The sequence below is a fragment of the Nothobranchius furzeri genome, chromosome 9 (genome assembly GCF_043380555.1).
Source record: "Nothobranchius furzeri strain GRZ-AD chromosome 9, NfurGRZ-RIMD1, whole genome shotgun sequence".
Classification (NCBI taxonomy): Eukaryota; Metazoa; Chordata; class Actinopteri; order Cyprinodontiformes; family Nothobranchiidae; genus Nothobranchius; species Nothobranchius furzeri.
The window spans coordinates 56,971,761-56,984,028 of record NC_091749.1 but is presented as its reverse complement, the minus strand read 5'-3'; the positions used below and the strand labels follow the sequence as shown (position 1 = coordinate 56,984,028).

Genomic DNA, 12,268 nt, shown 5'->3' with positions numbered 1-12,268 from the left:
GTCATCTATACTTACTTGTCTATTTAGTAAGCTTTTACTTTTAGCATGACTCTCTAATATTTTGCTTTTACTGTATTATACCTTCTTCTTTTTTCTATTGTATTATGCTGCTGAGAGACTGCTGCTTCTCAAACACATTTCATTGCAATGTTGACCCTGTGCTAACTTGCATATGACAAATAAAATTAAACTAAACTAAACTAAGATTAGAGACAAGAGAATTGGAGTGTAGTTCCATTTTATACCCACTGGACGGCGCCAATTTCCCTCCTCGTTCAGTTCACATTAAGACATTTAAACTCTGTTGTAGCACTTTACTAGCTGGGTGTAGCATTCTGATTCGTGTTACATAAATACAATTTTAACCTAAATTATACGGGGAAAAGGCGATCTCTCTGTTGCTCGCACCAAAAATGCCATAGCTTTTATTTAGAAAAACATTAACGAGAGGTGTTTCTACTAAGTTACTGTATAACTGTGGTTACCTCTACTCTCCTTCTCCTCACACGCAAAGGGGGTGCATCATTTTTTTCCTGCTTCGTTGGGATAAGGAGGCAGATATGTTCGCCAAGTTTAGCAGAACTAAAGTGTAGTTCTAACTTGTCGCCACTGGAGGGGATCAATATCCCTCCTCATTCACAAAAAGTAAATTGAAAACTTGAGTTTGTAGCGCTGAAAGCTAGCTGGGTATGGCACTTTGAATAAACACGCGTACAGTAAATATAGCTAGTGCGTACCGTAACTGTAAATTTGAATAAAAATTAAACAAAAATTGAAACGAGAAACTAAACAAAAGCGGATGTTGAAAGCAGCTACCTGTCTTGTTTCTATCCTATGCTTCCGGTAAGTTAAGCGCCGCCTTTTATAAAGAAACGGATAACTATTGGTTGCCTGATTAAAAGTTGGACGCTGATTGGCTGTTAAGTTTGTCAATCAAGTGATGACGGTAATTCGGAAAAGTTATGAAAGCGGCATGTCCGGTAGCTTCTTGTCCTACAGGGTTCTGTTACTTAACGCTGGGTTTGTATTGATCTAGTAGCTAAATCAGAAAACATACCCCAGCTGGAGGGGTTATTTTAAAATAGTACAAATAGTTTAATGGTGGTTGTGCATTTGAGTGTTTACGAGATACGTCAGCTGAGAGCTAGTAGCATTTAGCTAACGTGACATTTATTCAAGGTGTGTGCAAAACCTCCAGATGACACATTCTTTTCACTGGTAAGTAACCGTCAGTAACCCTTAATTAGCGGTGTACTGTGTATAACCTGTAATTAGATACCAGGGACGATGATTCAACTCTTGTTCTAGTCTTTAAATGTCACGTTGATACAGTTGCTTTTTACTCTCCTATTTGTCAACAGGTAAGTTTCTACTGGAAAATCCATCATCACAATTACAGAACAGTAAGGAGAAGGATGGGGGTGGGTGGGGGTAGTTTTCTTTAGAAGACTTCTAACACACTGTACATAAAATAATAGTGAACATATATTTACATTTATTAGAATTTAATCAGGATAAATGTATTAACGATTCCAGTTTGAATGTATTTAGTTGGCTCATGTGCACACTCAGTGTTCCTCTTGTTTGTGGCTTTTCAGTAAATCTGCAGTGGTTGAATAAGCCCTTAACTCGTAATGCACAACGACCTGTCTCCTCACCTGCACACAGATGAGTGCAACGAACTAATAAGTCTCCTAAAGCAGTGCCACAAGGAGGTGTGTCTCTGTACATTTGAGTTTTATGTTTGACTTGCATGAACAACAGGGAATGCATTCATCCTTCTTTTATGTCTCCATCAGCACAATTTCTTGAAGTTCTTTGGCACATGTAATGATGCAGACCGAGCAATGCGTCACTGCCTGAAGAAAGAGGTTTGCCACTTACTATTTTTGTTCTTTGCCACAAATACTTCCTATTTGTTTTATTATCTTAGACTCTTTTTGTTTGTTTGTCTTTTTTATTCATCAGAGACTGGCCAAGCGGGAACGCAGCAAACAGCATGCACAAGAAATGAAAAAGAAGCTGAAAGAAGGACCCAAAGAGCCAGTTTAAAATAATTTTAGAAAACGGTGCATCAAATAAACATGAGACTGTACACAAAAGCTCGGCTGCTGTTTCTCTGTCGCCACAAATAAGGGGTTTTTGGTTTATATCAGCATTTACAACGTGATATGTTTAGATTGGTTGATGCTAAATGACTTCTTTGTTATTTTAGTTACAGCTGCATCATCAGTTGTAGTAATACTCACAAGAGAACTGCAGAGCTGGCAAAAGGGAAATGTTTTACTGAGGATCATTTTAAAGATATTCAAATATTTGTAACGGGCTCAGGTGCAGATTTGCTTAGAAAAGAAATGATAGATTGACTTAGCAGAGCTTATTGCTCTCTTGAGTGCCCTGATTGAGATGGATAGATGAATCATCAGTGGGAGGTTACTCTTATTGTAAGATAATATACCAGCAGGGACGGATAAAGCCTATTCATATCATTATTTGCTACACATTTTCTGTTTACTTGCACTGAATAAAAGTTGCAGTGCTGGCATGACGGTGAGGACGATTAAAATTACATTCACAGATGTCTTCCAACAACTATTAGTGTTCAGATCAGTTTAGTTGTGGGCAGAACCCTTTTATCCTGTCTGGAGTATTGTGGTATCAGTCAACTCTTCATGAAAAAGATGCACGTTTGTTTTTGTTCAACGGGCATCATTGAGCAGGATCATTAAAATATTCAGTTTTTGGGTATTTTTATTTATTTTTGCCTCTTTCTTTTTTTTGACAAAAGATGGAATTTTTATATGTAAGTGAAGTAAAATTCTCTCTAAAACTTACGAAACAGCTATTTCTATAAGTTTGTTATATGTTGACCTATTCGTTTTATTTAGTGTTCTATGACATTTCTGACACCAGCCTGGTGGGGGAAGATGAAATTGTTAATAGGAATAATAATAATTGTGTTTCCCAGTCCTACTCGGGTCACGCTGCTCTGGAAGGTTTAGAGGTTTAAGTGAATGAATGTGTCCACTATTTGTTATAAAGAGGAAATAAACAGATGAGAGTAATTTTGTAAATATATATTTTTCAGGTCTTATTGAGTGGAAGTAGGTGTTCTAAAAGCACAAAAATCTAAAGTGATACATTTCAGTAGCCAGGACATGCACCACTTCCCAATCTGTATTGCACTGAAACCTTACACCACATCCTGCAGGGGAGCGATCCCAAGTTCAGGCTTTGCCCAGCCAAACCTCAAAGGCAAAGAGCCAGACCAGCAAGTATTTTATACAGGTGTATAGATGTTTATGTTCCACATGCTTAGTCACGTTTATGGACAATTAGCCTAAAAAATCTGCAGGAGGCATCCTACTTCAGGTTTTTGGATCACTGGGGCACTCCAACCCCATCCAGCATGAAAAAGTAGCTCCAGCCTAAATGTGGATGCTGTGTTGGTGTGTTATGGTGCAGAGAGAGTAGAGTCCAAGGCAGGAGCAGTGGTTTCCAGTCAGTGTTGTTCAACACCAGACAAATGGACTTGTGCAAAAAAAACAAAAAACAAAAAAAAAAAAGAGCTAAAGTGGTAAAAATTCTTCCAGAAATGGGTTTCTGAGTTCAGTCTGACGGCTAAAAGGAAGAACAGTTTCCCGGGAGAGGCTGATGATGAGTTGCCTCGCCTCTGGATCAAAGGGAACCATTAGAGGTAGTTTAGGTTTTTGGTGAGGCTGCCTTTGTGAGTGGGTGCTACAGATATAATCTACTGGGAGGAGGCTGCAGCGCTGACTCCGGACTTGTTGGAAAGCTGATATCACCGAGCTGACCTGTAACAGACCCCCCGAAGACATCCTAAACACCTTCTCAAACCATAGACCCTGTGACCTAGTCCAGGATTGTCAGTGCAAAATGAAGCAAATCCTAATTTGAGGTGTGAAAATGCAAAGAAAAACACAGTAAAAGTACTGGTTCTTTATTGGAGCAGCTCACTCTAACCATCACAATACGAGTTAGTTTTGGACAGGTTTTAAAGGCACATCAAAGTGTGCTTTCAGACAATGTTGGCTAAAAAAAGCAGGAATGCTGATATAAAGCAACAGAAACATGTTCAGAGTTTTTCCCCAATAAATAACGGGACAAAGGGTTTAAGTAGTTGAAGATGAGACGGGAAACAATATCTTACAAACAGTTCAAATGATTATTTTCTATATTTCAGGTGATTCATCTTAAAGACATAATAAATACAGGAATAAATACACTAAACCCTTTTTGTTGGAGGATCAATGTGATTTTCTCTCACTGATCCTTCACAGTAGTCACATACAGATCTGATTTTTCACTATTCTACAAAAAAAAAAAAAAACAACTTCATAAGGCCATTAAACTATTTCAAATCATTAAACAAAACACACACGTTTTTTTAATAAAACATTTTATCCACATATGCAAACCCATAAACTTAAACAAAATTCTAAAATACAATATTTGTAATAATTATGTTCAAATCTACTTCTGATGTTTTACAATAAAACCATCAGATGAAGCAGAAACGGTAAATATTCAAACAATTTGTGTTTATGATAAATTTTTATTTCTGCAATCCAGATTATTTTTGCCTATTAGAATTTTTTTTTTCTAATTTTAATTGCGGAAGGGGTGTATTAAAAAAAACAACTTATAAAGCAGGGATCCTGAAGCAAAAAGACACCACTGGGCATTGAACCATCAAACACTTAAACTAAATATAAAAATAAACAGCAACATTTCTGACTTTACTTACAACATTGGTACGAAACGTTTTCTAAAGTACCAAGTATTCAGACGGGCAACGCATTTTTCTTTAACAATATATGTTACATGCAGTTAGTTACAAAAGGTAGACCTACATACACTTTGGTAAAACAAAATAGATCCCTAACTATAATACACATCGCAAAATATACAACTTCCTGAAATCTTGAATCGTCACATGCAGGCAGGACAATTTAGTGACACAAACATTTATATTTTATTTGCTTTACATTTGAGGACCAGGCTAATAGAATCTTGTCTAATCTTATTTACAAGATCTCAAAAGTTTACACGGAAGTGTCAGGAAACAACACAATCGTCCTAATGACGTTCTGCAACTAACCATGTTTCACACAAAGACGATCTTCACTGACAACTGCACTTTTACACAAACGGACCGTTACAGTATGTAGGGCTAAGATTTCTGTGTTTTTTCATCTAAAGATGAAAAAAAAAACTTTTTTCATTGAACTTTAGGGTAAGGATTCACCTAAGACTTTTAGGGGCGATGGTGGTAGAAGAATAAAGTGCTAACCCCGTAACCAAAGGGTTGCAGATTCGATCCCTGCTCAGACTGTTTTAGTCATTTAGGCCTTCCACAGCTCTGCTCGACCCAGAGAGGCTATGGAATGTCCACATCCACGTAGCCTAGATTTAATTCACACGCAGACCCCTATTCTCGAGGTGGTTTGCTTGGAGCCAAACTGGACCAACACACCCACTGCCACTGGTCGGCTCAAATTCACGCCTACCATTAGGGGGACCCTCTGATTGGCAGATAGAATCAGTGGGAGCTACCCGCATGCACGATTCATTACTGTTTACTGGGAAGGAAATGACTCTCTACTGTGAGAGCACACACACACACACACACACACACACACACACACACACACACACACACACACACACACACACACACACACACACACACACACACACACACACACACACACAGCACTGCGAGGCTTGAGCTGCCCCGTGGGAGGACAGATACAGCAGAGCAGAATATCAGTATCAGTATTTAAAAGCTCACAGCTGCCATTTGTGTTTACCGTGGACTTCTCCGCGCATCCTTTTCCCCGCCCACATGCACTCATGACATCACTGATATCTTCTCACCAATTTTGGAGACCGCCCATATGCTCAGTCATGTCCCCATTACATTCGTGTGTGAAGCCAGCGCTAGTGTGGAAGGGGCTATTGTGTCCTTGGGCAAGACACTTCCCTCTCCTTCTTGCTGGTAGTAGACGGAGGGACCGGTGGCGCTTGTGTTCTGCAGCCTCGCCGCTGTCAGTGAGCTTCAGGGCAGCTGTGGCTACATTGTGGCTCATGACCTCCGGTGTGTGAATAAATGTGTGTGAGTGGATGACTTGTATGTTGGGGGACTGTAGAACTCTAGAAGGCACTATATCAAATACAGACCATTGACCATTCAGTGTCTATTGATGACTTTTTAAAAAAGGCTTTGGGATAATGTTGGTGTGCAGTATTTTACCCAAAGTGACCCAACTGAAGACCATTGTGCCCTTGCCTGTTCTGTCGCAGGTGAAGAGAAGTGCATGCATTAGGATGGATTATCATGAATTTCTCCAAACTCTACAAACAGATTTAAAGGTGTGGATCACTCGTTTAATCAATACATTTGCAGTGGTCTCTAGTAGGAATGAACAACTTGTGTGTTGTACTCTGGGGAAACAAAGCTCCAGTGCACCAGTTTCAGGAACTAGAAGTGAGCTACATTAGATTTGAGCTAGGCCTTCCACAACAGCTCTGATGACAAGATTTGGAGTTTATTTCCTGATATTTGGACATCTCGCCTCTGACTGGCTAACAGCAACGCAACTCTACCACAGACTCTGTTTGCTTAGCAATGTTGATGTTTCATCTCCACAAATAACACAAGCCTGAAGGAGTTCTGCTGTGTGGAGGAGTTGCTAATGCTAATGGTTAGCTTCTACTAACTGAAATGTCCTCTGCTGTTTCTTGGATGTAAAACTAACCACAGCCTTTCCTGTTGTGAGTCAAGATGGGTGAATCCATAAATGTTAAGTGACAGTGTGATGTAGAACTGCCAGGCTTTTCAAATCTTAGGTTTTCACCATCTATTTTCTATCAGAAGCTAATGCAGCTGATTGGTGTAGGGGACTATTTTCCTGTTCAGCCTGCATAAAAAACTCAGGACTGACTGAATATAATCAGAAATAAGATTTTAAAAATGTATTTTTAGTAGGGGTGGGCCGTTATCGGCGTTAACGCGCTGCGGCAAAGCCAGACTCTTATCGCGCAATAAAAAAAATGATGCCGTTAATCTATTCTAAAAAGTTGGGTTGGGATCTGGGTCTATACTAAGTAAACTATGATGACTTTCACATTGCGCGGATGGATACCTGGTTGGCGCGGATGTATACTCGGCGCGGATCATCGTACGTATGGACGGACGCCAGGCTCGCGGAGTTTAATGTTCCCCATGCAGCCGAACAGTCGCACCTTCGCCATCAGCAGCGCTTCTCCCTTCTCATCGCGCAGGACAAGTAAATAATTTATGTACTTTCACCAGAGTTTAATCCTTAAATCCGACTTTCATTCTTTTTATTTTGTTTTGTTTACCTCCGACATTTCCAGCTGGGCTTTCCCCAGGCCACACTTCACCGTCCGCGGCCAAAGCAGCGCTTGGATGTGAGAAAACCGAGACAAGACTTTCTCAGACAGGTGCGGTTTCCAACTAAGTTTATCTCTTTTAGCAGCTGTTTATTGTGATAAAGTGATAAATTGTTTCTACAGGTCGTTGTTCATGTGGCTTCGACTCAAATTCACCTGTAATAATAAACGTTTTACTCATAAATTTTTATATTTGTTTAGAAAAGTTGAGCTAGGATAACTCCCCTTGCCGTTTTCAGAAACAACAACAGCAACAGTTGGCTTCTGCTCATACAGGTGAGCTGTGGCATCATTTCCAGCTCTCGCTCCTATTCACCAGAGGTGATCCTACATGCAAACTAAAGGGGGGCATTGGAAGGGCACCCCAGAAATTTAACCCCCTCCCTAGGCCAGATAGTTTGTGTGTGTGTGTTTGTGTGTGTGTGTGTGTGTGTGTGTGTATATCTATATACTTTTTTTCTTTAGCAGGCCATATTGTGCAGAAGAGAAGAACTAGTTTGTCACCAGACAATGTGAACAAATTGGTCTGCTTGAGTGACTGGTGGAAGAAGGAGAAATAGAGCTTGGACTGATTGACCAAATGCTACTGACTGTAAATAGTTAATCATGACCTATTCTGTAGACCTACAGTGCAGAATTTGTTGAACTGAATAAACAGCTATTAAACACAAATTCTTATTGATCATTATTTATTTTCATCATCAGTTATCGTAGTAAAACTGCTTTATCAGTCTGTGATGCATTATTGAAACAAGAAATACGCCTCCATTCTCAAAGACTTGCTGTTATTCATTATCTAGGTAGCACACACATATGCCTTTGGCAGAATTTGAATGAGCCATTTTAATCTAGATTAATCTAGATTAATTCCAAGATTACAGTGAGATTAATTTAGATTAAAAAAATAATAATCTATGCCCACCACTAATTTTTAGGTGTTCCACACCTTTACACTTGATTCAGTTTCACTGATGGGCATATTTTTGGGTAGATTTAGGGGATTGCAATAATACTATGGGGGTGGGGGTGGGTGGGTGGGGGGGGGAGACGCGTTTTATTTAAAAACTGCAATTTGTTTTGGCTATTAGCGTTGCAATACTTGGCTCCCGTTTATTTTGATATATTGTTTTGCCAAATTCTTGCCAATACACACCTAACGTCAATCTTAAAGGGATACTATGTAGGGCTGAACAATTAATTGCATATGCAATTAAATTGCGATGTGACAAAAGGGGAGATTTTCTAATCGCAAAGGCTGCGATTTGACTGGCAGCAAGTAGTTAGCACAATGCTAATATACATGGAAAAACCCATAGAGATGCTAATGCTAATATCGCCGATTGCATTCTTACAAATTACGAATTAGGAAGATGCCAAATGTTTACATTTGAAGTCTAATAAAAAGTAAAAACTGCCATCAATCAAATAAGTACAGGCAGATATTTTACTAAAGCTAGAAATCCACAAGAGACTTTAATTCCACTGAGTTTTGGCTAGCAGCTATGGATGTAACTGAACTATGGAAGCTCTGCATGGACAAGACGTCAAAAACTCTAAACACAAAATACCTCAATAAATGGGACACACTTCTTTCCTGCAAATACATTTTTACAGTTGATGCTAATACCTATGCTCCTTTAGGGGATATGCTCCTGGGTGCAAAGCATTGTGCCTTCAAATACAAAATGTTGTCTTTACTTGTGAGTGTTTATGTATTTGTAGACTAATAAACTTGTTAATATGATATGTAGATAAATGTGTAGATTCATAAACCTGTTTAAATTCAGTACAAGTTAAATAGTTTTTTTGCTTCTGCTAGTTGAAAAATATGACAAAAGCCCCTTGAGAAAATTATCGTGAATTAAATTGCAATTGCAATATTGAAGGAAAAAATAATCGCAATTAGATTACTTTCCAGAACCGCTCAGCCCTAATACTATTCAACTTCTTTATATTTTTAAATCATTTTCTTGCTGATTTGTTTGATTTAGTGATGAACTGAGGAGACATTTCAGCTGTAAAATTAAGGTGTTAAAAAGACAAACGCACAGCAAGGAGGTACTTTTTACTTTTGCTTTGACCACAGATAATTAATAATGGGCACTAGGGAGTGCTAAAAGCAAGCAAAACTGCTTAGTATCCCTTTAATATGTAGTGTTCAATACATAAGTTGCCCACCCGCTGCAGCAAGACTAACTTCAATTCTTCTGGTGAAGGCTTTCCACAATGTTTAGTCACGTCATTATTGGAATTATTGACTATTCTTTTAGAGGCTCATTCATAACAACAAGCTTTGATTTTGTATGAGAAGACGAAGCTCAGAGTTCCTGCTCTAAATCATCCCGAGGGCTTTCTATTGGGTTGAGGTCAAGACTGCAGGCCATCCAGTTGCTCCACAAGGAAGTAATTCAACTGTTACTTATTTGAATGTCTGAATGCATGTATTTGATGGAGAGTTCCAATGCTTTTGATTATTTACTGTATGAACATTTCTAGCAGGTGTTCATTGAGGGAGTGAATGTTCTCCTCATGCAGCACTTTCGTTTGTCAAACACACACACACACACACACACACACACACACACACACACACACACACACACACACACACACACACACACACACACACACACACACACACACACACACACACACTTAACTGACTTTAAGCTAGTGCAGAACCATTCTGGCATTCACTGGTTTTAATCTATATGTTCGAACTTAATTTATATAACCACAAAAAATAGACATCCGGAGAGTAAAAAAAAAAAAAAACACCTCTGTTACAAAAGAGTAGGAAATAATTGTGTTCTACTCCGACAGAACTCCAAGATCTTCTAAGCTGAGGGAAAAAGAATAAAATAGACCTTCACTGAAGAATAAAGTCACAGCATCGTCGTCCTGGATGTGCTTCTGCATGCAGCTCCAGTTACTTTTCATGGGTTTTATTCTGCAGGTAACTGAAGAGTGCTTCCAGTCCTTTGGTTGAACACCACAGCTGCTTCAGCATCTGACACTCTTTCTCATTCACTTCTTCTAGAATTGGTATGAGGATGCTCCTAACCAAACATTTGGACTCTTCTAAAACCTTTAGAACAAACAAAAGAATAGAAAGGCTTATTTAGTTATGAATAACAAACAAATTTGCCCTAAAAGTTGTTCAAATCAGGACCTACCACAGCACTGCAAGATGCCATTTCCTTTACACGTAGCATCACCTCTTGGTTAAACGTTGTCGGCCAGAAGACCTGTGAAATCAGACCTCGACTGCAAGCTTCCTGAGCTGTCAGTTTTCTTCCACAAAACAACATCTCGTTGGCCTGCAACAGAGGGAAGTGTTGATGATAAATTATTCAGGAGGTAGACTTAAAAGAAATGGGAATATTTTCTGCGACGCACCAGAGCTACACCCAGGATCTGTGGGAAGGTGTAAGAGGAGCATCCAGAGGGTGTGAGGTGGAGAGCTGCACATGGCGTTTGGAACCAGGCCCGCTCACTTGCCCAAACGACATCACACAGAGGGAGGATAGAAGCCCCCAAACCCAAGGCAGGCCCATTTATCGCCACCACAATGGGTTTCTTGAAGTGGATAAATGCTAACACAAAGTCCCTGAAGGGGTGAAGAGAAGAACTCTGCACTTTTTACCAGATTAGCTGCATGTTGTAATGAAAAAGTCAGTGGACAGACATCTTACCGTACAGCCTCTGCAATGCGACTGCTCTCTTTCCTGCGGTCTGTAGACAGACGGCCTATTAGGTAGGACGGCTCCAGGCCACTACAGAAAACTGTCCCCACAGAGCTGAGCAGTAATAACTTACTATCATCAGCAGCTGCATTACCCAAAGCTCGACAAACTTCCTTCATAATCTAGAAAAAAAAAACAACCAAGGATTAATGAACAATTCAAAGCCTTCCCTCTGAAAATGTTGGGCTGTTGACTGTCACGTTGCAGGGATGGTTAGGACCCAAAGTGCAGATTACCCAGACGACAAGAGGCAGGAGATGATGTAAAGTAAATAATCCTTTTATTGCAGAATGAAAAACAAAAGTAAATCCAAAAAGGCAGCAAGCCAAAAATCCAAAAGTCCTGGAACACAGGACACCTAAAGCTCAGAGCACCAGTCAGGAATCAAAAAGTCCTGAACAAAGGACACCGAAAGCTCTCTTAGAGCACCAAAAACCTGGAGACATAAAGCTCACACGGAGCACGAGTAACAACGCTGACAACAACACAATGGACTGACACAACACAGAGACAAGACAGGGCTTATATAGACAGGAAGGAGCAATAAGGGAAACAAGATCGCGAGATCACAAAATCCCTTGAGACTTCCGCAAACCTCCATGCGAGATTACATGATCTCTCGAGATTTCAAAGGTTGTAGTTGTTTATGCAATCTGCCATTAAACCAAAAAGAAGGAAATCCCATTTGCTATTGCTGTTTGATGACATGCAGTTGTTCCTCTCCACCACCAGGATGAAAGCCGTGAAAACACATCGCTGTACTTCTGGAATGATGCTGTGAGTAAATAAGCCGTTAGGTCACACGTAAGCTTCATATATATGAAATTGCATATCTGCAATAATTTTATTTTGAAAATTATCGGGGATTTTACACTGAAACTGTGTGTAATTTCCTGTGTAGCCCTATGTTAACTGCGGTAATTGACACATCCCAGAAGCGACTCGCGGGACAAATAGAACCCGACCCTATCTTTATAGGTGCGGCGTGCAGCTTCTGGGACGCGTCGTGGCTGGTTTGTTACACTCCGTAGACTATAATGAATTCTATTTGAAGCGGTGTCGTTTTGCTTCTGTTCCGTGCC

At 39.8% G+C, this 12,268-nt stretch overlaps 2 protein-coding genes across 4 annotated transcripts in view; one reads left to right on the top strand and one right to left on the bottom strand.

Moving 5' to 3' along the window:
• Positions 1 to 566: 566 nt before the first annotated feature.
• cmc2 (C-x(9)-C motif containing 2) lies at positions 567 to 2,102 on the top strand. Of its 2 annotated transcripts, XM_015975211.3 has the most exons (5): positions 567 to 1,218; positions 1,362 to 1,403; positions 1,599 to 1,715; positions 1,800 to 1,871; positions 1,969 to 2,102. In XM_015975211.3, the coding sequence occupies exons 3-5, from the start codon at positions 1,635 to 1,637 to the stop codon at positions 2,050 to 2,052; spliced, it is 237 nt and encodes a 78-aa protein (XP_015830697.1). In that variant the 5' UTR covers positions 567 to 1,218; positions 1,362 to 1,403; positions 1,599 to 1,634; the 3' UTR covers positions 2,053 to 2,102. The 2 variants fall into 2 exon arrangements, with proteins under 2 accessions (XP_015830697.1, XP_015830698.1); XM_015975212.3 differs by lacking the exon at positions 1,362 to 1,403.
• Positions 2,103 to 3,945: 1,843 nt separating this feature from the next.
• The window catches only part of LOC107395763 (chromodomain Y like 2), a 127,958-nt gene continuing 119,635 nt past the window's right edge, over positions 3,946 to 12,268 (bottom strand). The window contains exons 4-8 of one of the 2 annotated variants that reach the window (XM_070554961.1): positions 11,260 to 11,308; positions 11,136 to 11,175; positions 10,840 to 11,050; positions 10,617 to 10,760; positions 3,946 to 10,528 (exon numbers count right to left, since the gene is read on the bottom strand). In XM_070554961.1, the coding sequence (XP_070411062.1) occupies positions 10,370 to 10,528; positions 10,617 to 10,760; positions 10,840 to 11,050; positions 11,136 to 11,175; positions 11,260 to 11,308 (603 nt within the window). In that variant the 3' untranslated portion in view covers positions 3,946 to 10,369. Of the gene's footprint in view, positions 10,529 to 10,616; positions 10,761 to 10,839; positions 11,051 to 11,135; positions 11,309 to 12,268 lie in introns of both variants that reach the window. The other variant, XM_070554960.1, reaches the window with a different exon arrangement.

What these genes read in the sequence shown, in the direction of transcription:
- cmc2 (XM_015975212.3), top strand. Translation starts at nt 1,635, where the DNA reads ATGCACAACGACCTGTCTCCTCACCTGCACACAGATGAGTGCAACGAA. An exon ending in TAAAGCAGTGCCACAAGGAG is followed by an intron (nt 1,716 to 1,799) that starts GTGTGTCTCTGT and finishes TGTCTCCATCAG; the next exon opens with CACAATTTCTTGAAGTTCTT. An exon ending in GTCACTGCCTGAAGAAAGAG is followed by an intron (nt 1,872 to 1,968) that starts GTTTGCCACTTA and finishes TTTATTCATCAG; the next exon opens with AGACTGGCCAAGCGGGAACG.